Source organism: Molothrus ater, chromosome 26 (genome assembly GCF_012460135.2).
Source record: "Molothrus ater isolate BHLD 08-10-18 breed brown headed cowbird chromosome 26, BPBGC_Mater_1.1, whole genome shotgun sequence".
NCBI classification, from domain to species: domain Eukaryota; kingdom Metazoa; phylum Chordata; class Aves; order Passeriformes; family Icteridae; genus Molothrus; species Molothrus ater.
Genome location: NC_050503.2, coordinates 2,929,700 through 2,957,105, shown reverse-complemented (window position 1 = coordinate 2,957,105; position 27,406 = coordinate 2,929,700). Strand labels below are relative to the sequence as shown.

The 27,406-nt window shown below is 46.9% G+C and overlaps 2 protein-coding genes across 2 annotated transcripts in view; one reads left to right on the top strand and one right to left on the bottom strand.

Moving 5' to 3' along the window:
• Nucleotides 1-356: 356 nt before the first annotated feature.
• On the top strand, nt 357-2,821 carry F2RL3 (F2R like thrombin or trypsin receptor 3). Its single transcript, XM_036399587.1, has 2 exons — nt 357-432; nt 1,752-2,821. Exons 1-2 carry the CDS (start codon nt 357-359, stop codon nt 2,819-2,821), a joined length of 1,146 nt encoding a protein of 381 aa, XP_036255480.1.
• A 963-nt stretch (nt 2,822-3,784) lies between these two features.
• CPAMD8 (C3 and PZP like alpha-2-macroglobulin domain containing 8) overlaps nt 3,785-27,406 on the bottom strand; it is a 65,797-nt gene continuing 42,175 nt past the window's right edge. The window contains exons 35-43 of the mRNA XM_036399534.1: nt 26,799-27,031; nt 23,348-23,435; nt 17,129-17,203; nt 16,398-16,503; nt 16,203-16,313; nt 14,770-14,985; nt 14,243-14,317; nt 8,593-8,788; nt 3,785-7,500 (exon numbers count right to left, since the gene is read on the bottom strand). Of these exons, the coding sequence (XP_036255427.1) occupies nt 7,500; nt 8,593-8,788; nt 14,243-14,317; nt 14,770-14,985; nt 16,203-16,313; nt 16,398-16,503; nt 17,129-17,203; nt 23,348-23,435; nt 26,799-27,031 (1,101 nt within the window). The 3' untranslated portion in view covers nt 3,785-7,499. The remainder of the gene's footprint in view (nt 7,501-8,592; nt 8,789-14,242; nt 14,318-14,769; nt 14,986-16,202; nt 16,314-16,397; nt 16,504-17,128; nt 17,204-23,347; nt 23,436-26,798; nt 27,032-27,406) is intronic.

Genomic DNA, 27,406 nt, shown 5'->3' with positions numbered 1-27,406 from the left:
CTCAGCATTTCCATGGGCTGAGCTGCGTGGGTTCTGTTCGTGTGCAGACCAAACCCCACATTTGTTATTTCCAGGAATATTCCGGAGCAGGAAGGAGACCCAGATGAGTCACTTGAGCCACTCTGAGGATGAAGTGCAGCCCTAAAACACTTCAGGCCTGGGTGAAGAAGCCCCTCCCAGTCCCACTCTGACGCTGGGGGTGTCCAGCGGTGCCAGCCCCTCCATCCCCTCATCCTGCCCCGTTCCTTCCGAGAGTTAAGGAGCAGCAGGAGCAGGAAATGCGTAAGCAGGGTCCCTTCTGCTGCTGCTGCTGCTGCTCCCACACAGCTCTGGGCTCTGCCAGACCCTGCATTGCCATGGGCACCCTTGGGAACAGGCAGCTCCTGCTCTGCTGTGCCCTCTGGGGACTCTGCCTGGCCTCAGACTATGATGGTGAGTGTCTGCTTTGGGTGCAGAGCTGCTGCTTGTTAAAGTGCTGGGTGTTTGGATCTTTGTAAGACCCCTGAAAGCTCATTTTTTAATGGGTTCACATGGGAGGATGCTCTGATAGAGCTTCGTGTGGGCTCTTATTGAACAGAGGTGATGCAGCAGAGAAAGAAGCTGGGGTGGAAGAAACTAGAAAGGAAAAAGAGAGGAGCAGTAAACCAGAAAGAACTCAAAAGCTAAATCTTCAGCTAATTATACACCCAGAGCCACAACTTTACATTGGAGTGGCTCCAGAATTTCAGATTGTTGTGGAAGCCCAGCAGAGGAATTGTTCTCTGGATTTCCAGGCCTGTTTATGGCTGTACAGGGGAATTTCTGGATTCCCAGGCCTGGTGATGGCTGTAGAGAGGAATTTCTCTGTGGATCCCCAGGTCTGTTCATGGATTTATAGAGGAATTGCTCTCTGGATCCCCAGGCCTGTTCATGGCTGTACATGGGAATTTCTCTGTGGATCCCCAGGCCTGTTCATGGATTTATGGAGGAATTGCTCTCTGGATCCCCAGGCCTGCTGATGGCTGTAGAGCATCACAGTCCATTTGTGAGCTGTGGGAAACCACAGGGCAAAGGAATCGGGGCTGTTCTCATAAAGGCGGCTGAGGGTGGCTCCTGCACACCTAACTCTGCCAGCCAGCTTTTTGTGCCTGTCACTCAATAGCCTTTCCAGAACATTCCCAGTTGTAGGGACCTCAACAGAAAAGACAAAGGGCAGCCTTTGGGGTAAGCTGTGTGCTCAGTGTCCAGCTGAGGAAGAGGCTGAGTGAGGAACAGGCTGAGTGAGGAATGAGCTGAGTGAGGAACAGGCTGAGTGAGGAATGAGCTGAGTGAGGAACAGGCTGAGTGAGGAATGAGCTGAGTGAGGAACAGGCTGAGTGAGGAAGAGGCTGAGTGTGTAACAGACTGAGTGTGGAACAGACTGAGTGAGGAACAGGTTAAGGGAGGAACGGGCTGAGTGTGTAACAGGCTGAGTGTGCAACAGGCTGAATGTGCAACAGGCTGAGTGTGTAACAGGCTGGATGAGGAACAGGCTGAGTGAGGAACAGTCTGAATAAGGAACAGGCTGAGTGAGGAACAAACTGAATGAGGAACAGGCTGAGTGTGTAACAGGCTGAGTGAGGAATGAGCTGAGTGAGGAAGAGCCTGAGTGAGGAGCAGGCTGAGTGTGTAACAGCCTGAGTGAGGAGCAGGCTGAGTGTGTAACAGTCTGAGTGTGTAACAGGCTGAGTGTGTATCATCCTGAGTGAGTAACAGGCTGCCTTCCCCCCCAGATTACTCCCAGAACAGCACCAGCGAGCAGGCCAGCACTCCAGAGGTCACCCCTTGTCCCCGAGCCATCCCAGGGGACCAGGCCACAGTCAACAACATCACCTACCTGCTGATCCCCGAGGCCACCCGTGCCCAGCTGGGCAGCGCCATCACCGTGCGCCTCATCCCGTGTCTGTATGTCCTGGTGTTCCTGCTGGGGCTGCCCTCCAACGCCCTGGCCCTGTGGGTGTTGGCCACGCGTGCCGAGCGCCGGGCCCCCACCGTGTTCCTGATGAACCTGGCCACGGCAGACCTGCTGCTCACCTCCGTGCTGCCCTTCAAGATCTCCTACTACTTCCTGGGCAACCACTGGCCCTTCGGGGAAGGGCTGTGCCGCCTCACCACGGCCCTGTTCTATGGCAACATGTACTGCTCCGTGCTGCTGCTCGGCTGCATCAGCCTGGATCGCTACCTGGCCGTGGCTCACCCCTTCTCCTCCCGTGCTTTCCGCACTCCCGCCTTGGCCGCCAGCGCCTGTGCTGGGGTCTGGCTCTGCTCTGCGGCCCTGACGCTGCCCCTGGCCCTGCAGCAGCAATCCTACCCCCTGCTCGGGGCAGGCCTCACGCTGTGCCACGATGTCCTGCCCAGGCATGAAGATGATGGGTTTTACTTCTATTATTTCGTGGTGCTGATCTCCTGTGCCTTCCTGCTGCCGCTGGTGCTGCTGGTGCTGAGCTCGGGCGCGGTGCTGCGCGTCCTCCTGCGCGGGGGCGGCCGCTACGGCCACGCTGCCAAGCTCACGGCCCTCATGGTGGTCACCCTGGTGGTTTTTTATGCCCCCAGCAACATCCTGCTGCTGCTTCACTACTCCAGCCCCTGCTCCAGGCTGCACGGCCGGCTGTACCTCAGCTACATGCTCAGCCTGGCCCTCAGCACCTTCAACAGCTGCGCCGATCCCTTCGTCTACTACTACGTGTCGGAGGATTTTCGGGAGAAGGTGAGGAGGAGAGTGTTCAGGGGCAGCAAGAAAACCACCACGTCCCTGAAGACCTCCAAGGAAACGCTGCCCCGTTCCAAGCACTCGCTGGTGTGAGCCTCTAGCCCGGCTGGCTGCTCCCAGGGCACTCATCATGCACACAGAGGGGATAAGAGGAATTCAGCCCTGGAATTCCACAAGTTTCACCCAGAACAGCGTTTCCCAGGGGCCAAGTGCTTTTCCCTGTTTGCACAGATAAGGATGAATAAAGCCAGGCTGTGGGGTTCTTTGCCCAGACAAGATGCTGAGTGCTGGACACATCCATCCTGCATTGGGACACTGCCTGCAGCTCCTCAGCTGGCCCCACACCACCAGAGATGTTCCTCAGCTGGGTCTGGTGTCCCTAACCTGGCTGCTCTCTGCCTGCTAGTCCTGCTCCTGGCTTGCTCTCTGTCCTTAAATGCATATTCAAGTGCATATTTAAATGCATATTTTCCCTTCCCCTAAAACAAAAAAAAGACCCATCATTGCAAAACCAAATTTCTAAATGTTTCAAAAGGTACTCCCCTGAACTAAACCAGTCTGTCAAAAGAGTGCAGAGTGCTGGCTTGTGTAGCAAAAGCATTCTTGGCTTGATTTGTCAGCAATGTCAGCCCACTGTTGGTAAAAGGTGTAAAAATCTCCTTCACTCATCCCTGTTTTTGCAAATCAGCCTTGGCATCCATCATTTCTTTGAGGCAAAGGTTGTGTTAATGGATTTTGTAAAAAAATTATGTCTCATGGAGGGAAATAGTAAAGTAGGAATGGAGCAAAGCCTCTGGTACTCCACACTCCCTTTGTGTAACATCACCCACAGCCAAAAGCTGGCTCTGATCAAAGAGGTGCTCAGGTTTGTTGTTTGTTGGAATCTACTGCAAATCTGACAAAATGCAGCCAGCTCATCTCTCAGACACAACTGGGGCACAGCTCTGTGAGCAGCCAGGTAGAAAATGAGCAATAAACCTCTTTAGAGCTCCTTAATTCTTTCATTTGCCCAGCACAGGCTTGACAACATAAAGCGTGAATAAGAGGCAGAGAGGATTGTCTTAAAATCAGTTTTTAATAAAATATTTATCAGAATCTAAACCAAACACTTTTCTGGACTCAGACTTGCTAAGATGTGTGTGAACAAACCAACAACTGGTCAGAGAGCTGTTTGTGTGTACCTGTGGGGGCAAAAGGCAGGGGAAACATAAAGCTGGGCTCCAGGTGCTGGGCACTCAGTCAGAAACAGCAGAGACTTAAAAAAACCCCAAACCCAAACCCAAAGCCAGGCTGGTAGAGGTTTTCTAAAGAGTTTCTCTATTCACAATAATGAAAACCAGGTTATTGTGCATTAAATGTCAACAGTCAGTGTGAGCAAAGCAAGTGCTGGTGTGTCAGGGATGTTCTTCGAGCAAGCTGAACATTCTTCTGGTATTTGCTTTCTACTGAGGCTGATTAAGAAGGAGGGGAAGAGGCAAGACCAAAACACAGGACAAGAAAGAACAAGGGGAACTATTGCTTTAAAATAAATACCATGGTAATGATTACTCTGCATAATGTACAGTTACAAATATATAAATATTAATTTCCTCGAAAGGATTGCAAGCATCAATCACTGATAACTAGCACTGCTGCAGCTATTCAGTCACAGAACTGGATGGAAGAAGAGATTTCTGTGTCTTACAAACCCACTGGCACTTTTCTCCCTTTGCAGTGAGGGACCATCAGGAAAAGGAAAGGAGAAATATCTCTGACAGAGGGAGGCAAAGTCTCTAAGCCAGAAATAACCCAAGCAGCAGCAGCAGCAGGAGCTGCTGGCCTTGCTGGCACTGGCTTTCCAGCACCCAGCTGGTCTTTTCCTTGGTGGAAAAATAAAATAAAACCAATCCTTCTGTCTAAACTGCCTGGCTGAGGTGCACAAAGTGGGAGCCTGAGATGTCTTTGTGCTCTCAGGGACAGGAGGGAGACTGAGCAGAGCTGGGTCTAAGCCTGTGAGTGGCTTTGAGTCTGTTCAGCTGTGCTGTGTCCAGTGCTGCTCAGGGATCCAGTCCTACAGTTTCTGTATTCCAAGCAGGATGTTGAACAATGGAGGAAAAATAATCTATGATTTTTTTTTCCCCTAGATAAGAATGAATGATGGTTACAAGAAAGATGAACTGCAAATGTGGGACAGGGGAAAGCTCTGGACCCTCAGCTGGGGTGGAGAAGGGAGCAGAGACCTCCTTTATTCCTGTATAAACCACAGTGGTGGAACTGCAGGTTCCTTGATTCATTTCCTTCAATAAAATCACCTTTTTTCTTTTTAGCCACAAAGAGGAGCTGGTTTGGTGTAGCAAGAGCAGGAGGAGGCAGAGGCTGCCAAGAGCAGAGGGACTGGAAGTGCCAAGGCTGGGGGTGAAGTCAGGATCCAGAAATCCTGTCCCATCCCCTCCCACACACTGCCCTGCTCTGTCTGGCTCTGAGGACACTAAAGCTGCTCTGCCTTTGCCTTCTGAGGGTCCAGGGCTCTCTGGCTTTACTTTGAATTGTAAAACAGAAGCCAGACTCCTCTGCTTCAAGCACTGGCACAGAGATCCTTCAGACAAGGCCCTGATTGATGGGCTGGCACCACCAGCAGGAATTATTTACCTGGCAGCAGCAGGGGGATGTCTGCAGCTGGAATTAGGACATTACATGCCCCACAGCCTGAGGAAAGTGAAGAAATGCAGGTTTAATTCTTGGCTGGGGCTCCCCACCATCACCTCCTCATCCCCAGGGGGAGGTCTGAGTGCCCAAGGACCTGTGAGAGGACCAAGCAATTTCAAATGACTTCAAATACCTCTCAGGAAGCATTCACTGGGTGCACAATGGGCGAGAGAGAGCAGGAGAGGAACACCAGAAAGGGACTGAGGAATCCAGAGCACAGGTCCCAGCTCCTGGATGAAGGCAGCCACAGCCATCACCAGGGTGACCAAATGCCTCATCCTCCAACTCACAGCACCAAACAGCTGCAGCCTGAACCAGCAAACAGCAGGGTTTGTATTGTGCACTTCTGAGGTTTAGAAAAGGGAAAAAAAAAAAAAAAAGAAAAAAAGAAAAAAGGAATCTTGTTGCAGCTCACACTAGGCCTGTTATTTACCCAGGGATAAATATTGACTCAGTCCTGTGTGTGTACACAATAGCCAGGGCCTGCCAGGACAGTTGCTTGCAGGAGGTGGAATTTAGTTTAAAGGCATTAATTTACCTGCCAGGCAGGAATGCAGCTGCCAGGGTGAGGGCAGGATCTGCCCCTGCACACCCTGGACCCTCATCCCAGCAGGATCCCCACGAGGGGAGGCTGGCACAGCTGCCAGCTTCTGAGGCAGCTCAGAAATTTCTGGGAACTTCAAGACCCAGACCTTCATCATGTCAACTGCATTCTGCAAATGTCTGGCCCCAGACAAAAAGGACTGGAAATTACACATGCCCAACCTCTGGGATACCTCCTGCTTGTCCCCATGTGGACATTTTTCTGGAATAAACTTGCCATTATTCTGGAATGGAATGTCTATACTGGGATATATTCTTGTCATGGTTCCTGTGTAAACAAGCCTTAAAAATGAATGGAGCTGGGCTTTTTTTTTTTTCCTGTTTCCATTCACCAATAAACACCCTCAAAAGGAGTTTCCACCCTGCTCTGGGTCCTGGTAACAATAGAAGTGGGAAGATAAAATATTAACACTATTTTGCAAGAGGCAATTGCATGTAACTCCTCCAAAGAGAACAATGCTGCTCCAGGCAGGAAGGGAAACTCAAAAATCTTGGCTCCTGCACTTTTGGAAACACAAAGCTTTTCTTTTTAAGTTTTGCCACGTTGCTTGGGGCAGGTCAGACCGAGGGAGTCCAGCCTGTGACACCAGGGATTGGTGCTGGCCAGCAGAGCCAGGGCCTGGCCAGGGAGTACCAGGACCAGAACATGCTGTGCTGGATGCCAGTGGGAGCAAAATAAAAGGGGTTGGTGAAGTCAGGCAAACATTGAAAAGGGCTGTGCCTGGGCCAGGTTCATTCTCAGGCCAGGCTTTGAGGAGAAAGGGGCTGAGAAGGCTGCAAGCAGCCCCTGTCAGCACATAGTGCAACACAAAGAGGGCTCCCCCACCTCAGCCCTGCCTCTGCTGAGGCTGCAAACAGCAGCAGACATGAAGCCTTTCAGCCCTGGCAGTGGATTTCAGTTTTCTCAGGTAAAATGTACCTCCCTGAATAGTGGAGCCACAGGGAAGTGTTTCTCTCGTGGGTGCAGGCTGATGGGCTGGGGAAGATGAGCAGCCTCTTGCTATGGCATAATTGGCAAAACACACTGATTTTTTATTATTATAATTTGAGCAAAAAACTTCTCAGCCTTCTTTCCTCAAACAGCAGTTCAGCTAAGCACAAGGCCTGGACTTAGCTTCTAAGTGTAGCTAGGAAATGGCATTTGCAGAAAATCCTGATAGCAGAGAAAACACTTGGAAATGCTCTATAAAAGTTTGAATTCCAGCCCCTATTTTTCTCACCTAGAGGGCACAGCATATTGGTCTCTCATCACTGGGAGGGCTCCAAAGAGGATGCACAAGAAGGCAGGAAAATGGACAGAAAAATAACTCTGAGTGTCCCCCTTAGAGCTCCAGATCTGCCCCGTGGGGCAGCAAAGCCTACAGTTCTGAGGGCATCAGGAAGTAGTCATCATTCAGGTTCTGTTCTGCAGCAGGTCATCTGGAGGAGCAAACTCATACAGGAGTCGATTCTGAGCCTCTTCTCTTTATTTAAATTATGTATTTCTGTGGGGAAGAGAACACAAGGAAGAAAAGTCACCTTGCTGTGATGCATCTTTGTGAGATATCACTGAACCTGGGGAAAGCTGAAAAGGTCACAGAGCTGGGAGGGACCCTCAGGGATCAAATGCAGCCCCTGTCCCTGCACAGACACCCCAAAAACCCCACACCCCTGAGGGCTCTGTCAGCGAGGGGCTGGGAACACAAACCCTGTGAGGAACAGCTGAGGGAGCTGGGGGTGCTCAGCCTGGAGAAAAGGAGACTCAGGGGTGCCCTCATCACTCTCTGCAGCTCCTGAAAGGTGCCTGTGCTCAGCTGGGGCTGGGCTCTTTCTCCAGGAACTGACAGAACCAGAGCACACAGCCTCAACTGTGCCAAGGGAAATACAGGTTGGATATTAGGAAAAAAATATAGGTTGGATATTAGGAAGTTGGTGAGAACCTATCCTATAGGTAGGACATTAGGAAAAACCTAATTAGGATATTAGGAAAAAAATATAGGTTGGATACTAGGAAAAATTTATAATTCTTTTAGTTTTTACAGAAAGGGTGATGAAGCTCTGGAATGGCTGCCCGGGGAGGTGGTGGAGTCCCCATCCCTGGGTGTGTTTAACAAAGCCTGGATGTGGCACTGGGTGCCAGGGTTCAGTTGAGGTGCTGGGGCTGGGTTGGACTCGATGCTCTTGGAGGTCTCTCCCAACCCAGTGATTCCAAAATTCTGTGATTCTGTGAATTCTGTGCCCAAAGGCTCCTGGAGCTGTGGCAGCCTTGGCACCATTCCCTGGGGAGCCTAGGCAGTGCCCAGCAGCCTCGGGGGGCAGAACCTTGCCCTGAGCTCCATGCCAAGGCCTGGCCCAGCTCCAGCCCTTGCTGGGCTCCTGTCCCTGTCACCCCAAAGCAAGATCCACATCCATTTCTCCTCCCCACCTTCCCTGGGCTCCTCTGCTCCAGCTGAACACACCAGGTTACAGATCACTCCATTCCCTGGGGATGAGGTCCCAGAGCCTCCTACAGCTGCCCCATTCCCTTTTTGGGGAACTGTCAGCACAAGGACACCACAGGTGGCTCAGAGCAGCCCCCTGCCCCTCTGTGGACTCACCATTCTGCTGGGGTGGCCTCAGCCTGGCTGCTGTCCCCTCCCCTGAAGGTGCTGGCCGTGCTCAGCTCTGCCACCAGCTCGAACGCGTCGCCCTCCACGGCGAAGGCGTCGGGGTCGTACTCGTAGGAGTAGTAGGACAGGTCTGTGTGCAGGGGGGGCCCCTCCTCGGCTGCTGGGGGAACCAGAGCTGCAGGAGCTGCAGGAGCAGGGCAGGGCAGCAGGAGGAAGGGGTTTTAATCAGGGACACCAGGGTGTTGCTGTGTGATTTCAGGGTTTACCTCGGAACCCGGTCCCTCTCTGATAATTCCCTCCCAGCTGTGTCAGCCACCTCTCCTTTCTCCTCCCAGCTGTGTCAGTCACTTCTCCTTTCCCCTCCCAGCACTGTCTGTCAGTCCTGGAATTCCAGAAGGGTTGAGTGATTGGCAGAATTCAAAGGATGCCCTCTACCCCTGTGCAGCCATCATATTGTCTGAAAAATCCTTTCCTTAAGGAGGAAGCAAGGAGGGGAAATGAGAAAACAAGGGGGGGAAGAAGGAGAAACAATGAGAGAATGAAGGAGAAACAAGGGGGAAAGAAGAAGAAACAAGGGGAAAGAAGGAGAAACAAGGAGAGAAAGAAGGAGAAAAAGGGGAGAAAGAAGGAGAAAACAAGAGGGAAAGAATGAGAAACAAGGGGGGAAAGAAGGAGAAAACAAGGGGGAAAGGAAAATAAAGGGAGGCAAAGGGCAATGTAGTTTGAAAAAAGTCTCCTTTTCTAGCGTGGAATGAACTGAGGTGCTGGAGTTCAAACCCATCAGCCTGAGGGTGGCACACTGTGAGATACAAGTGCAGAGGGCAGATGGCACAGGGGACTCACTCTGCACCCTGAAAATCTCTCCTCTGAGCAGGCACCTCAGGTAGGGAGAGCCCCACCTGTGTGGGGACGTGTCCTGTGTGCCCTCATTCCATCAAACAAGCGGCAAAGCTGGAGGGACACCCTGAGGGAGCAGCTCCCCTGGTCACTGATCAGTGAAGGCAGCCAATTTGCTTCTCAGCCCAACAAGTGGGAAGGTTTTGAGGCCAGGAACCCACAGCAGAGCCGTGGACTCCAGCCTGAGCGAGGAGCTGAGGCACCTCTGCCCAGCACAGTCACACAGCACTGAAATTTCCATCCCTTTGTGTAGGGACAGACCCAGCACAGGCAGGAGCAGGAATTTCTCCTCTTCCCACTCCCTGCAGCCTCTGCTGACACTGGCAGGTCCCTCGCCCCAGGCTGTGCCTCTGTGCTCCCTACCCAGAGGGCAAAACTGCAAGATAAAGGGCAATGTAGTTTGAAAAAAGTCCCCTTTTGGGGCATGGAATTAACTGAGGTGCTGAAGTTCAAACCCATCAGATAAAACTTCCAGGAACAGCAGCAAATTTGTGTTTCCTAAAGTGCTCCTCGAGCCAGCTCAGCTGTCCATCCTTCCTGTGTACACTGCTTTAATCCAAACCAAAGCAAGCTCTGAGGCAGAATTATTGCAGGGAGGAAAAATCCCCAGCCTGCCCAAAGCTGGCTTGATTTAAAGAGAACACTCATCAAGGCCTTTGAAAATGTTTGTTCTCTAGAAAGAAAATATCTGAAGGATCTTCCCTGTTGCCTCCCACATCCTCCCAGCTCTGGGCAGGGGAGTCAGGCTCTGTTCCCTCCTTCTTGGCCTCCTCCCTGGGAGAACCTGCCAGACCATGAGCTCCTTCTATGAATGGGTGATTGCTGTCCACCAGGGCCGGGATGAACATCACAGGCCTGACTCTTCCCAGGAATTCAGCTCTGGAGCCCAAGCAAAGAGCCCAGGCCGAGGTTTCCTGCTGCACACAAACCACTCGCCCAGCCCCAAATGTTTGTGCCACGGCCAATGTTTGCTGAGCAGGGATGGGGGGAGAGGAAAACCAGCCCTGTGCCAGCTCAATCAGTCCTGAAAGAGCTGCAGCCATGTGGGGAACACACCAGCCAGGGAATTTTGGGGATGACTCCACCTGGAAGCAGAGCTCAGGCTGATGCTCCTGGTAGGAGCTGGTGCGGGTGATGGCATTTAATTAAAAAAACAAAACAAAACAAAAAACAACCAAAAAAAAACCACAAACAAAACAAAAGTGTCATAATTCCACTTAGAACTTTCTTCTAAGATTGGCCCTTTCTGATTGTTGGAGCAAAACTGTGCAAAGAGCTTGGGTGTGGGGAAAAGCAGGGGGCCAGAGAGCTGAGCCTGGGGGGGTTCCTGCTCACAGCAGCACTGATACCCCAGCACTGCTGCCCCATACACCTGGATGTTGTTTTCCACCAAATCCATGCAGAACCACAGCACTGATGGCAAAATATTGTCCTCCAGCATCAGTGGCTGTGCCTTGAGTGCCTTTGGCAGAGGAGATTTATCTGGCAGTTTTGCCCTCTGGGTAGGGAGCACAGAGGCACAGCCTGGGGAGAGGGACCTGCCAGTGTCAGCAGAGGCTGCAGGGAGTGGGAAGAGGAGAAATTCCTGCTCCTGCCTCTGCTGGGTCTGTCCCTACACAAAGGGATGGAAATTTCAGTGCTGTGTGACTGTGCTGGGCAGAGGTGCCTCAGCTCCTCGCTCAGGCTGGAGTCCACGGCTCTGCTGTGGGTTCCTGGCCTCAAAACCTTCCCACTTGTTGGGCTGAGAAGCAAATTGGCTGCCTTCACTGATCAGTGACCAGGGGAGCTGCTCCCTCAGGGTGTCCCTCCAGCTTTGCCACTTGTTTGATGGAATGAGGGCACACAGGACACGTCCCCACACAGGTGGGGCTCTCCTTACCTGAGGTGCCTGCTCAGAGGAGTGATTTTCAGGGTGCAGAGTGAGTCCCCTGTGCCATCTGCCCTCTGCATGACACTTGTACCTCACAGTGTGCAGAAGAACAGCAGAGAGTTAGTGATGTGTGGAAGCAATCAAAGCACCACTGCATCACAGAGGCACTATCAGAGCTACTGGGGATCCCACAGGCTCCAAAATCCACCCAGATCCTTGTGGCCCAGGAGTGACAAGGATCTCAGCAAAGGCACAGCCAGAAATTCAGTGAGACCCCAGTCAGTAACTCAGCTCCTTCTCAAGGATTTTCTGTCCAAACAAAGATTGCAGCAGGCTGTGAAGGCACATGAGCACACCCAGAGCTGGGTCCACTCATCAAACTCCTGTCCCACCCTTTTGAGACTCAGTAATTCACCTGAGAAGGAACAGCTGAGGAAGGGGATTCACAGAGGAGTTATTACAGCTGAGTCCTGTCACCCTGCAAACTTCCCTGGCAATCAGAGGATCTACAGATGCAAAGAGGATCCCACCCATCTGTTCAAAAAAAGTTTTAAGGTCAAACCTCAGCCATTCTGCCTCTCTGCAGGCTTTGGAAAGGCATTTTAAAATGTTCTGACAACAGCAACAGCTCTGCATCCTGACCTTTCAGGGCCATCTCTGTTCAATTACTCATCTTGAACAGCTGGAATTTATTCCTGCAAACCCACTGGCGTGTGTGGAACTTCACTGTGGGTCCAGAGGGAGCCTCAACACATCCTGCAATTCCCACTCATGGCTGGGAGGCAGCTGCTTGCTCCTCAATTAAAGATCTCAATTAAAGCATCCACCAGCCCAAGCTGAGCTGCACCAGTCCCATGGCAAACACAGGAGGCTCCCAGACAACACAAACACCACGTGCCTCTCTGAGAACCCAGCATTTCCTGCAGATTAACACACCCAGTTGGTTTTACACCAACCTGCCCTAAGCTTGATTCGGCTCCTGGAGTTTTGCAGCCCTTTAGGAAGTCCCAGATTTAGGCACGGCTCAGCAGAGCCCCTGCTGGAGCACCTGAGCCGACTTAACCCCATCACATGCTCCAGCAGCCCAGGAGAGGCTGCCTGAGGAGGGGCTCATTCATCTGCTGCACTTTGATTCATGTCCCGTGTGCTTGACCTGAGAGGAGCCCTGAGGATTAATGGAAATCACATGCTGGGCTCTTTTCCTGGGCTGGGATTTAGTCAGTTTGATTCCTGAATGCTCATTCTGCCATGGCTGCTCTCAGCTCAGCATCCTCCTGCCAGGAAATTTGGGCACTCCCAGATGCCAGGACAAAGGCAGCTCCAAGTGCCTGTGCTTTGACAAAAGTCCTTATGGCACTCAAGTTTGTCCATCTAAAATCTGAATTAAAATGCCACACAAAATAATCAGATTTTCCCCTTTAGCTCCTTCTGAGCCAGCACTGTTTCTGTCAATTCAGAACAGAAACCACAGAGGGATTTTCCTTTGACTTCAATGCAGATTATTTCAGAAACTCTGTTCTAAACATTTTTTTTGATTGTGGATTACCATCAAGTTCCATCTTTTTTTTCCCCAGATAATCATATCAAATTTTTATTTGAAAATTATGTAATGGCAGCCCCATTTTTGTAGACCTTGGTGTGGCCTCACATTCCAGCAGTGCCCAAACGAAACACTTTGGGAATGCTGCTTGAAAGGGTTCAGATTGCAAATTTTCCATGCTGAACACATGGCATGTGTATAGAATAAAGGGCAACAAGACATAAATATATTCACAATAAGTCCAGGAAAAAAAAAAAGGGGAGGAAAGTAGTAGAGACATTAAACACTAAGACTGAATGACCATTAGAAAATGTGATAATGGATTATTCACCATATTTTTGCACCTTAATTAGAAAACTGTCCATCAGCTGCTGTCCAGAAGAAGGAAAGAACAGATTGGTGTCTCTGTTGGACATGTGCTAGTTTGACTCTGGTGCACAAGGAGGACATGAGGAGCCACAAAGCTCCTGAATTTAATTCTTCTCCTGAAGAGTTTAACTGGTTTTACCAATTTGTTGGGAGAGTTGGAGGCCAGGGGAAAATTAATGAGTGGAAAGCAGCCAGGAAAAATCTAGACCAGTTTATTTACTAGAAACAGCATGAAACAAGCTATTCTATTGACCCTCCACTGCTTCTTGGTGAGATTTATTGTGAGCCATGAGCGAGTTCGACACGAGTCTTGGAAAAAAGTGCACGAACATAAGCACCAAATAAAATGAGCAGCCAAATTCCTGGCTACTCCATCCACTGACCTTAACATTTTTGTTCACTAAGGCTCTTTATTCCAAACAGCAGCTCTGAGAGAACTAAGACTGCCAGCCCCATTTCTGCACAGAACTGCAGGGACAAAGTTAATCCACCTGGATTTGAGTCCTTGCAGTGGTTTGGGCTCTTGTCAGTTGTTTTTTGGAACACATTACATCAGCCTGGCTTTCAATGGGATCTTTCCAGCTTAATAGTGGAAGAAAAGATCACAGAGAGTGTGTTGTTCAAACTCAGCAAGGCTGAGAAAATAGGAGGGTCAGTTGTCCACTCCTAGAAACAATTATCTAAATCCTGCAGGTGCTGAGCTGGGCAGGATTCCTGCATGATTTCCTGGAAGGAAAAGGACTAGGAGAGCTGTCTGCTACTGAATACCTCTCATCCTCAGCTTCCCTGACCTCTTCATCTTTTTGCTGATTTCTGAATATTGCATCTTTTCTATAAGATGGAGAAATTCAGCATCTTTATTTAAAATGTGCTTGAGAGGCACTTGTACTTAGTACAGAGATAGGACAGACTTTAACCTTATTTAAGAAAGCCTTTGGATAAATGCGAAAGTATTGCATTACCTGCTGGAGTCTGGGGAACACTGGGCTGCTCAGCTGTGTGGGAGTGTGTCTCCCTTTCTTCTGGTAAGTTCTTGGCTACAAATACAAAGGAAAATAAACTCATTTGTCACATAATTCGTTAATAATGCTTCTCTAGTAAAGGTTTGCGTTTCCAGAGGTGGAGTAATCAGTTCCCTGATACACTACACACCCACCTTGAAAGCCCCTGCAGAATCTCCAAAGCATGCTACATTTCACGGATTTAATTTTTATCCAGGAATATTCACTTCATTTCAAACAGTATCACTCACTTTCTCTTCAATTCATTCTGACTGGTAAAACATGTATCCATGAGAACAGAAAACCAGCTATTTCAAGCTGAAAAGCAGCTGCCCTTATCCCTTAATCAGCAGTACTATAAACAGCAAAGAGCAGGCTCAGAATTCTCCTTTCCCTACCACACCTGTGGAACATTAATTTGCTCGAATGACGATTTGCGACATCCAGCAGCTGGACCACGGCAGAAAAGAGAAGGAAACGAAACCTACAGGCAGAAGAGCACTGAGACATGGGCATCTGCTCTATCCTGGTGTTGTTCCTGCAGGATGCCACCTCCATCTGGCAGTGGTTGGGGTAGATGTGGCCGTCGGAGGCACACACGGGCTCGCCGTCGTAGCCGCAGTCCCGCGAGCACAGGCACTGCTCGAAGTGCTCGTCCTCCAGGCAGCCAAAAATGTTGTTGCAAGGGCCAGAGTGGACAAAGCCTGGGGATTAAACAAAGCCCAGTCAGTTTTGCACAGCACAGGGAAGGTGGAATGGGAATGTTGCACTGATCATCAGGTTTTTGTGTTGAAATCTCAAAAATTTCTAACGGGAATTTACAAATTTATAGAGTTAGAAGCTCTGGGAACAAAGTTGCCTTTTTGAAGGAGCCATGGTGCAACAGCTTCCTGACTTGGGATAAAGCAACTGGTGTTTGGCCACAGAGCACTGAAAGGAGCAACAGCTTCTGGGGCAAGTTATTCCATTCATGGATGCATGAAATTGTTCAATCTTTCTACAGTTAATTGTGGAACTCCACTGCAAAATACTGGAGAGAAAGAAAACCAAATTGCATGGTAAGAAATATTAGAGAGAAAGAAAATCAAACTGCATGGTGAGGATTTTTTACCTCCTCATTTACTGACACATCTCCCCATGTGCAGCTTCTTCCAGAATTAGACATTTTATTTTGCCTCTGAAGCAAATCACAGTCACTTAGGTGCCTGAAGAGCACCACTGCTCTGTTTGTCCTGACTTTAACACTGCAACCCCCAAACCTTTGTGAAACTTCCACTAACACAGGGAGGGAAACCCAACATTTGTCTAAATATAATTTATAATATAATATAATATAATATAATTTTATATATTTCTATAAAATATAATATAAAATATATTGTTTTATTATATTTATTTATATTATTTTTATTATTATTTTATATATTATTTTATATTTTTATTATTATTTTAAATATATTTTTATATTATTTTATTATTTATATTATTTATTTTATTTATCACTAACAGAGTGAAACACATTTGTCTAAATAGAATTTATAATATTATATATTAATATATAATTTTATATAATTATATATAAATATAATATTAAAATTATATAATTTTATTAGGCTAATAGAGAGGGAAACAACATTTGCCTAAATTTAATTTATAATATTATATAAGATATAATTTTATATATTTATATATAAATATAATATAAAATTGATATTTTTATTATACTAACACAGAGAGGGAAACACATTTGTCTAAATATAATTTATCATATTATACATATTATATAATAATATATAATTTTATATATTTATATATAAATATAATAGAAACATATTATAACTCAGAATATAAACATTCTGAGTTCAGAACAGTTGTGGGTCCCATTTTCCCTATAGATCTGTGTGGTTTTGGGGTAACTCACCAACCCACTGGCTGGCTGAGCTTTCCACCTCGTTGCAGGTTGGGCCATCACAGAGCTCCCTGGCCAGGGGGCTGTTCTCACTCACGTTGTAGAAACGAGTGGCTTCAAAAGCTGCAGCAAGGAGGAGAAATCACAGATGAGCCTCCTGCCTGGAGATCTGGTGGCAGCAGGGATCAGAGGGGAACAGGCACAAACCTGGCTCGTAGTAATCGTACACTTTGATGGGAACTGGGGCTGTTTTCCCAACTATGTGCTCTCTGAAAGCTTGGAACTTCACACAGGTCATGCACTGGCTGGGAATCTGTGAGAAATAGGGTAAAACACTCAAAAACTCCACTTGGAGTGAAGAGAAATGAACACAGCATCTGTTGGCCTCAAATGCCAAGCACAAAGACACCTCCAATACTCCAAGTACAGGGACAGAGATAATGAATAAAAACCAAACAGGGTGAACTAAAGCAGGATGCTTTGCTGACCTTTAAAACTCATGTTTGCCACAGAGCCATGGCAGACACTCCAGCTGTGCTCCCTGTCTTGCCCACAACCACCAGACAATTTCCTGCTGCTGACCAAGCCAAGAGAGATCTCACCTTCCACTCTTAGGTCTGTGCTGGGAGATCTAAATTATTCTGCATTTAGCACTGCTAGTTGGACTTGAAAATCAGATTATTTCAAGGGAAAATTCTAAGTGATATCCATCCAAAACCACTCCATGGGCTGAAGGGAATCACCTGCCTCTGTTATACTTTGGTTTCCAAGCAAAACCAGAACCTCACCTGCAGGAAAAGAAGCTCAAGCAAAAACCACTTAAAGCTGCAGGGTGATCCTCACCCCTGAGGGACCCCCAACACCCTGCCTGTGCCTCATCCCCTGCTCATTTGCCTCTCATTAAAATCCAACATAATTATAAGAAACAAAGCCATTACCTCATCAAAATAAAAGAGGACTTTTCTTCCATCCACTTCATATCTTTTTAACCCAATTTGCTTGTTCATCAATAACTGGGGTGAAAAAAAAAATTAGAATTGTCATTTTTAGTTTAATCTCCTTTTATAGAAAACAGGTAGAAATGAGAGAAGAAGTAAGATTTCAGGCTGCTTAGAAAACTCATCAGACACTAAACTCCAGGGGTTTCTTCTGTTGGAAAAGGGTGTTTCCATAAGAGAGGGAAAATGCAAAGGGATTGAAATTGCTGTCATGTGGCAGAAAGGGAAAAGCCAACTGTGTGTCCCTGCCTGTGTCCTGCTGAGGAATTCTTGCAAGAGAGGGAAAATGCAAAGGGATTGAAGTTACTTCTGAGTCCTGCTGAGGAATTCTTGCAAGAGAGGGAAAATGCAAAGGGATTGAAGTTACTTCTGAGTCCTGATGAGGAATTCTTGCAAGGTGCATCAGCTGAGGGCTCTTGGACTCTGCTGCTGCCTCATTCATGATCTCATCCAGCAGCTCCCAGATTGTTTTCAGTGCCAAGGCTCCAGCAAGACCCCAGAGACCCCAAACCACTCAATGAAGTCTCTTATTTATTGACACCCCTCAGACCACCAGGGAATCTCCCTGGGTATCGAAGGTCCCCTCCTCCCAGCAGCTGAAAAATCCAAAACATTCTCCTGCCAGGAAAATTAATCCTCCCATTTGAAAAGAGCAGCCATTTGAAAGAGCCCCAGGCACCCTCCTTTGACAAATGGGGTCAGGCCAGGCCTCTGCTCCTCAGCTTCTCTCCCTTCCAGGCTCAGAGATTTGGAATTTGGGGTTTGCACTGTACTAGGCAGGCCCACACACCCACTTTTTATATTTTTATCTTTTCATCTGCACACTATCTAAGGGCACTTCCCACATCTCCAAACCTTCATTTTCAATTTTCCAAAAGTTCCTCCTATTATTTCTGCCCTTGGAACATCTCAACACTGTGACTGTCCTCCCTGATCAAGCATTATTATTTTGATAATTTGTATTTAGAATGCATCTGGCACGTGGAAAATACCTAATACTGAAGCTGGGGAGGATGAGGGTTTGTGGAAAAGAACTTTTGTGTTTTAATCAAAGTTTGGAGAGCCAAGATAGGGCCAGAGCACTCTATTCTATAATTCTATTCTCTAAACTGTCCCATTACTTCAACCTCTGTCAGACAACCCCATTTTTAAACATATTCTTGTGGGGGTATTTTGTGAGTCTTTGTTTGTTTGTTTGGGTTTTTGTGTTTGTGGGTTTTAGGGGGGTTGGTTTTGGTTTTTTTTGTTTTGTTTTTGGTGGTTTTATTTTTGCTTTTGTTTTATTTTTATTTTGGTTTTAATGTTCTTAAGTTACTTTGAGATCGCAGGCTAAAATCTCTGTGGAAATGGGAACAAATAATTATAATTATTTTTATTTTCATAATTATTATTTTCACAATTATTACTAATAATTTTAATAATAATTATATATAATAATGTAATATTAATATATATAATATATATATATTAAGTTACTTTGAGATCATAGGCTAAAATCTCTGTGGAAATGGGAACAAATAATTATATTTATTATTATTTCCATAATTATTACTAATAAATTTAATAATTATTATATATTAATGTACTATTAATATACATTATTATATGTATATCTTAAGTTACTTTGAGATGGCAGACTAAAATCTCTGTGGAAATGGGAACAAATAATTATAATTATTATTATATATAATATACAATATATTATATTATATATATTATAGTAATTGTAATAATAATTACTACTAACAAATATTAAAATAATAATAATAATTACTACAATTATGATTTAGAATGACACAAAACAAGCAGCACTGCTTCTTTCTGAACACTGAAATTTGCCCAAACCTGCCACTAGCAGAATGCTCCTGCTTGTAACCCCTGCTCCCCAGCTTCCTGCTCCTCCTGTAACAAGCCAAGCACCGTCTCTTTAAGCCCCCCACAATATGAAAAAGGCCAATTTAATTTGTCCTTATAATTTTAGGGCCCTGCTGGTGGCTGTTATTCCTCAGCAGTCCATGGCTGCAGACAGGACTTTTACGAGGGCCTGGAGACGCCGGCGCCACCGGGAACTGCTGGGCTCAGCTAAAAGTGCATTTTTCTGGTGGGGTTTGATCTATCCCAGCCCAGGGTGACCTCCTGACCCTGTCGACATCCAGCATTATTAGGAGGATTTGTGGTGGGCTGTGCACAGAGCCCTCATTAAGCACAGCTGCCCTGGGGCTGCACGTGGGGCTGCTCCAGGCCTGGGTTGAGGGAAAAATCACAAAATGCCAAAAAAAAGCCAGAAAATGCTGATTTACAGCCCAGCCCCTCCACAGCAGGGCAGGGAAAAGGCAGCAGGGGCAAAGGTGGGACTTGGCTCTGCTCAAGGTGGGGTCCAAAAGACATCAGTGGGTGAATTTCGTGTTGGGCCCTTGTTTGGGAGCCATGAAGAAATCACAGGATGGGTTGGGTGGGAAGGGACCTTAAAACTCATCCAGTGCCACCCCTGCCATGGCAGGGACACCTCCCACTGTCCCAGGTGCTCCCAGCCCTGTCCAGCCTGGCCTTGGGCACTGCCAGGGATGCAGGGGCAGCCCCAGCTGCTCTGGGAATTCCATCCCAGCCCCTCCCCACCCTCCCAGGGAACAATTCCTTCCAAATATCCCACAAAAATCTCCCCTTTCCCAGTGGGAGCCATTGCCTGGCTCCTGTCCCTGCAGGCCTTGTCCCCAGTCCCTCTGCAGCTCTCCTGGAGCCCCTTCAGGCCCCACAAGGGGCTCTGAGGTTCCCCTGGAGCTTTCTCCTCTCCTGCAATTCCTGGAGGGAGCAATTCCTGCCCAATATCCCATCTAAATAGGATTTTTTTCCCATCTAAATGGAATTTTTGCCCATTTAAATTCCACTTTGGCAGTGGGAGCCATTCCCTGTGTCCTGTCCCTGCAGGCCTTGTCCCCAGTCCCTCTCCAGCTCTCCTGGAGCCCCTTCAGGCCCTGCAAGAGTTCTGAGGTTCCCCTGGAGCCTTCTCCTCTCCAGGTGAGCACCTCAGCTGTGCCAGGGAACAATTCCTGCCCAATATTCCATCTAAATAGGATTTTTTTCTCCATCTAAATGTCACTTTCCCAGTGGGAGCCATTCCCTGTGTCCTGTCCCTCCAGGCCTTGTCCCCAGTCCCTCTCCTGGAGCCCATTTAGGGCCCTGCCAGGGGCTCTGAGATCTCCCTGGAGCCTTCTCCTCTCCTGCCAGGGAACAATTCCTGCCCAAAATCCCATCTAAATATGACTTTTGCCCATCTAAATGGGATTTATTCCCATCTAAATGTCACTTTTCCAGCAGGAAGCCATTCCCTGTGTCCTGTCCCTCCAATTCTTGTCCCCAGTTCCTCTCAGGCCCTGCAAGGGGCTCTCAGGTTCTTCTGGCAGAGCTGGATCAGGTGGGGCTGTATCTGCATTTTGGGCTTGTATCTACAGGTATGCCTGGGCTTTGTCACCACATTTCATTTTTAGAGATGCAAAAGGGTTTAAATGCAATAAAAACCCAAGGAATTCAGGTCTTCAAGGGGAACAGTCCCTCTTGAAGATGCAAAATTCTTCCCAATTTAGGAAAATCTCCTGCTTTCCAAAGGAAGCAATCCTGGGTCAGCAGCAGAGCCTCCTGGGCTCACACACACACTTATGACGGGGAATTTTTGGTTTTGAGGCCCTGGCACAGGGTGGCCAGAGCAGCTGTGGCTGCCCCTGGATCTCTGGCAGTGCCCAAGGCCAGGCTGGACAGGAAAAGGGGGGGAAAATGGGGGGAGAAATGGGGGGGAAATGGGGGTAAAAGGGGGGAAAAAGAGGGGGGAAAGGGGAAGAAAAATGAGGGACAAAGGGGAAGAAAAAAGGAAAAAATAAATAAAAAGAAAAAAAAAAAAGGAGTACAGGAATATATTCCTTGAGAACTTTCCTGTTCTCCTGCAGTGAAAACCCTTCACGCTCTTTCGTTTGACCCTTTCCCTCTGCTCACAGAACATTCCATAGGTTTAACACCATGAAGATATCCTGTTGTTCTCCTCCTGGGACATTTGGAGCTCTCTCTGGTTCTAATCCATATTTTTTCTGCTGTTATTTACATGAATGACTGTGCAAGACACTTTATTTGACAGCCCTACACATGCCCATCACTCCAGCACCTTCAGCAGAGGGGAAAACAGGAACCAAACCCACTGCAGGCTCCTCACCTAAATTTTCCTATTTTTTTTTCCCCATGGGGTTGCTGGAGAACTCCTGCTCCCACCTGAACATTCAGTTGGTTGCATGAGAGAGAATATCAGACCCACAGGCAAATAAAATCTGACTCATTTTACATGCTTGGGTTTGAAAAGAGATTTCTCCACATGCAGCTTGTGAATGGATATAAATAACTGCAGTTTTTCTCTTTATAGGAATAATTCCATATCTGATCCCCTGTCCTGAAAGGATGCAATTGCTTCTCAGGCATTAATACAAAAATTTCTGAGGCTTCAGGGACATCTGACAGTGGCTTCTGACATGGATTGTAAACCCCTCCAGAGGGCTTTTTCCTCCAAGAAAATGCAATGGTGTTTCAATTATAAATCAGCCATATCAAGGGAAATCCTAGAGAAGATAAAGCAATGTGAACTCCTCCTTGAATTATGAGATCAAATTAAACTTCACAATGATTCTACTTAAAAATTCTTTCCTGAGATCCCTTCTCTTCCCAATATAATGAGATAAAATTATTAACAGAAGAGGTTCTTTAGAAGCAAAATATTTTTACCAGCTCTCAAGGATGCAAAAGTTTTACACCTCTTCAGTTTCAATTATAAATCAGCCAAATTAAGGGAAATCCTAGAGAAGATAAAGCAATGTGCACTCCTCCTTGAATTATGATATCAAATTCAATTTCCCAACGATTCTACTTTAAAATTCATTCCTCAGATCCCTTCCCAATATAAAGTTATTAACAGAAGAGGTCATTTAGAAGCAAAATTTTTTTTACCAGCTCTCAAGGATGCAAAAATTTTGCACCTCTTCAGTTAAACAGTCCTTAAAAAAAATAAATCTTTGCAGCACAAGAACCCCAGCAGTGAATGCAACGTTCCACAAAATGTAATGAGTTGCAATGAATGGAATACTCCCACAAATATAGAGCAAAGCTCAAGATTTCAGTTCATCTGCCCTGAAGGGCTGGCTGGGCACGAGGCACATTCTGTCCACCTCAGCTTGGCTGCAAGAAACACCATGTTCTCCCAGAGAGAAGGGGAAAAAATAAATAATAAAAAGGGCAAAAAATTCCAAGACACAGAGCCTCCAAAGAAATGGGATCCAGATGTTGGAGATAACACAGCTCACTAAGCAGCCATAAACAGCTCCTGTTAGAGCACATTTGCACCTCAGCTTTTCCAAGGGCTCTCAGTTAATTACTGTGCACTGGCTCAGGAAAACCTTGGCTTGGCCAGGCTGGGTTTGCTCAGCCTGCTCTGAATGCCTGTTCCCTCATTTCAGAGAGATTTTTTGACAAGTGGAATCTCTTCCTCCCCTTTCTCAATGTTAATTGCATCTTTTCAGCAGTGCTCTGACACTCAATGGCCTCCTCCTGCCCCTCAGAGGGAACCCCTCCCAGGCAGAGATCCACATCTCAACCCTGCACCCTCATCCCATTGATCCCATCCCATCCCATCCCACTGATCCTATCCCCATGGATCCCACCCCATGGATCCTATCCCTATTCTATTGATCCCATCCCATGGATCCCATCCCATAGATCCCATCCATTGGATCCTATCCCATCTTATTGATCCCATCCCATCCCATTGATCCCATCCTATGGATCCTACCCCATTCTATTGATCCCATCCCATCCCATAGATCTTATCCCATTCTATTGATCCCATCCCATTGATTCCATCAATCCCATCCCATTGATCTCATCCCATCCCACTGATCTCATCCCATTGATCCCATCCCATCCCACAGATCCCACTGATCCCATCCCACCCCATTGATTGCATCCCACTCATCCCATCCCATGAATCCCATCCCATTGATCCCAATCCCATCCCACTGATTCTATCCCATCCCATTCCATCCCATCCTATTGATCCCATCCCACTGATCCCATCCCATGGATCCCAATCCCATCCCATTGATCCCATCCCATTCCAATTCCATCCCTTACCTGCTCCAGGCTCTCAATATCTGCCCGAAACCCTGAGAACAAAGGCACTTCCAGCACAGCCATGTTTGAGGATCCAGAGTGCAGCCATCTTCCCATGGGAACAAAAACAGAGAAAATGGGAACAAACTCAAGATCCATGGACAACTCAGAATGGAGAAACCAACTCCAGAAGAAGGAAAAAAAAAATAACATATTAAAAGGCTCTCCTTGTTGAAGTGCTTGGGAAAAGCCACAAGCCACAAGTTGGTTTTTAAAAATCCTCTTTTCTGCTTTTATTTAACAAATGATGCTCAGCTCAGAGGGGGTGGGAGATGTCCTGGAACACAGAGGCAGAAAATCAGAGGGATGCAGTCACCTGTGGGGCTGATTGCTTTTTTTTTCAATTAATCACTGAGAAAATGCACTTGGGAAAAGGAAATAAACCCTTGGAGCAGGAGAAACTTCTGTTCCACCCTGAGAGGAGGGCTGTGGATGGACTGTGGTGGGAAAGGGATGCTAATCCCTGACACCAGGCAAGGTCATTCAGTCCTGGGCTTCCATAAATGCCTGTTTCACCCCTGGCAATGAGAAAAGGACTTTTGCTAATGAGTCAGTAAAGTGCTGTTAAATCACTGCCTGTATCATCCTCTAGAGTATAACTGAAAACTCAGAAAAAATCTCTGAAGTTGAGTTGTTATAAATGTGCACAAAACCCCACACAAGAAAGGCGTGTAGAGAAGGGTTGTTGGGGCAAAATCTCAATTTTTGCAGCATAGCAGAGGAGGGTCCATCCTTAGGCAGCTCCTGGAATTCCAGAACAAGGGGGGGGCTCCTTTTCTCTGTGCTGCCAGCAGCTCCCAGCCCTCCCTCCTTGGCAGCTCACCTGTTTGCTGTGCCCTACCTGGGCTGGGCCCAGCAGGGAAATGGGGGGAAAATGAGGGGAAAATGAGGGGAGAATGGGGAAAGCTCTGAGAAAACACAATCCCACTGCTTCCAGCACCAGATTTGCCAGCTCTGAGCTGGCTCCTCTCTCTGGAGCCCCCTCAGCTCAGGGGTTGGGGTGCCACACCCCAGCCCAAGGCTCACAGTAGCATGAGGTGGCTCTGGGTGAGGCACTCAGGGCTCCCAGAGCCATTAAACCTCCTCAATTCCCATCTGACTCCATGCTCCTCCCGAAAATGGGAACAAAAACTTGCAAGAGCATGCAAAGTGTACTCAAACAGAGCCACACTCCCAAATAAATCATCCAGGATCCCTCAATTCCCATCTAACTCCATGTTCCTGTTGGTAATGGACATCAAAAGATGCAAGAGCATGCAAAGTGTACTCAAACAGATCCACAGTCCCAAATAAATCATCCAGGATCCCTCTGCCTGCATCTCCCCAGCCTCTGTTACACATCACAGCTCTCTGTTTTCCACCCTGGGCTCTCCCTAACCCTTCAGCAGTGCCCCAGGGATGTCACTGGCCATGACAACACTTCCTCACATCCTGAGAACACCCCCAGCTCCAAAACAGCTCAGTTGTCATCCTCAGCTGCACTCCTCTCTTCACACTGCCCCAGCAAGATGATGATGATGGAGCTGAGAGCATCATTACAGGAAGAAGGGGAGGAAAGGAAGATTTCATTTGCTTTTGTTTCCTTTCCAAGCAATCCATCTCCCTGCACTGGGCTTCTTCTCAAATTTCTGCCTCAGCTGCAGCAATTCCCAGGACAGGAGTTTCAGAGCTATCAGCAGAGAGGTTGTGCTGATGCAGGGCAGCCTCCTCAGCATCTGACACCACTGTGGAATTTCATCCTCTCCCCAAAACAGGCTGAGGGCTCGGGCAGGGGGAGAAGAGGTTGGCACAGTGACATTGTGACACTTGGGGGCAGTGCTTGTGCCACAACACATCCCCAAGGACCAGGGGCAAGTTTGGGCCAAGAAAAACAAATCCCAGCTTTTCCTGGGGCCCTGCAGCTCTGCAGTCTCTGTGTGCCCTTGTCTCTGCAGGAAGGAAGCGACAGAAGCTGATAGGGGAGCCAGAGTTTCCCATTAAGCTCTGATAAGGCAGCCACAATTTTCCATTTCCATCTGAGGCACTCTCTGGAGTTCTCTTGTTGCAGAGAAGCAGCACCTGCCCTGCTCCTGGTCACAAACATGAAATTAGTTCTGAATAATAAAGTCAAGTCAGTAATATTTGTAAAACTATTGACACAATTAAGATATTAGTTAACCAGTTGAATTTACCTTCCTCTTCGAGAGTTTTAAGAAAATAGTCCAGAACCTTTTCTTTTCACCCTTACACAAAGAAACCACATCACATTTGTAATTTGGAATGACTCTGTGGTGAAAATAATCCAGAACTTTTTCTTTTCATCCTTACACAAAGAAATCACATCACATTTGTCATTTCCAGGGTTTGGAGAGGCAATAATGAAACTCAGTGATAACATAAGAAGGCATTGTCCCTTCTTGACCAGTAGGTGAAAGATGATTCCTAAAGGCCAACCAGGTCTTAGATCTGTGTGAGCTGATTCAGTCCTCAGCATCAGCTCTTTGCCCTCATTGCTAACACAGCCCCTGACAATTTTGGGGCTGTAAGCATTAGTCCAGTTCTCCAGATCATCTCTTCTTCATGGTCTGGCTCAGTGGTACTCTGGCATTGATTAAAAAATGTGCCAAAGATTGACAGACAACACTATATATGTGTAAAGATATATACACTATATATATATATATATATATTTACAAACTATATTATGTATATATGTATGAATATTATATATTTATATATTATATTATATATATTTTTATAAATTTTAAATATTTATTATTATTTATGATCAATATATATTAAATATCTAAATATTTTATATATATAAAATATTTATATAAAATATTTATATAAAGAGGAGGGCAATAGTAAATTTCTGCCCTTTTTTTTTTCTTTTGAGGAGAAAGAAAATTATTTCTGTAAGAACTGTGGATTTCTAAAAATAAAGGACTTTTCATGCCTTCTGATGATGGAGTTTCTGTATCACCTTTTCTGTGTCTGATATGCCTTTGGTGACAATACACACACCGAGACCAGCAAACCAAGAGCTCAGTGAGGAGCAGGACTGGCATTTCCTACCTGGTGCAGGTCTCTAGGATATATACACTATATATAATATAGATATTTACAAACTATATTATGTATATATAAATATAATATATTATATATTTATATATATTTATTATTATTTATTTTTAATATTTGTATAAAGAGGAGGGCAATAGTAAATTTCTGCCCTTTTTTTTTTCTTTTGAGGAGAAAGAAAATTATATCTGTAAGAACTGTGGATTTCTAAAAATAAAGGACTTTTCATACCTTCTGATGATGGAGTCTGTGTATCACCTTTGTCTGTCCCCGATACCCCTTCGGTGACAATGCACACCAAGACCAGCAAACCAAACATTCTGTGGGGGGCAGGACTGGCCTTTCCTACCTGGTGCAGGTCTCCAGGATGACTTTGTACTCCCGGTGGTCCTGGTCTGAGGCCGGGTCCTCGTCGTCCCCCAGGGCCCTGTCCCTGTGCAGGGCTCCGGGGCGGCGCTCGGCGCCCGAGCGCAGCGGGGCCGGGGCTGGCAGGGGCTGCTCTGCCTTGGGCTCCTTCAGGTTCACCAGCAGCTGGAAGGCTGGCTTGGCTATGGGATCAGGCACATTGTAAGTGACATCAATCTGCAGTGGGAAGAGGGGAAATAAAAACTAATCAGGGTGGGTTATTACAGCTCCAATGTAGTCTGTCACAGGCATCTTCTATGGAAAATCCTTTCCTCGGGATTTTTTTCTCCTGAGAAGCTGAGAGGCCTCAGGAACACAATGTAAACAATGGTTATCTGCTTCTGTGGAATGCAACAGGTGGATCTGGGATTGGTCTCATGTGGTTGTTTCTAATTAATGGCCAATCACAGCCCAGCTGGCTCAGACTCTGTCAGAGACACAAGCCTTTGTTATCATTCCTTCTTTTTCTATTCTTAGCCAGCCTTCTGATGAATTCCTTTCTTCTATTCTTTTAGTATAGTTTTAATATAATATATCATAAAATAATAAATC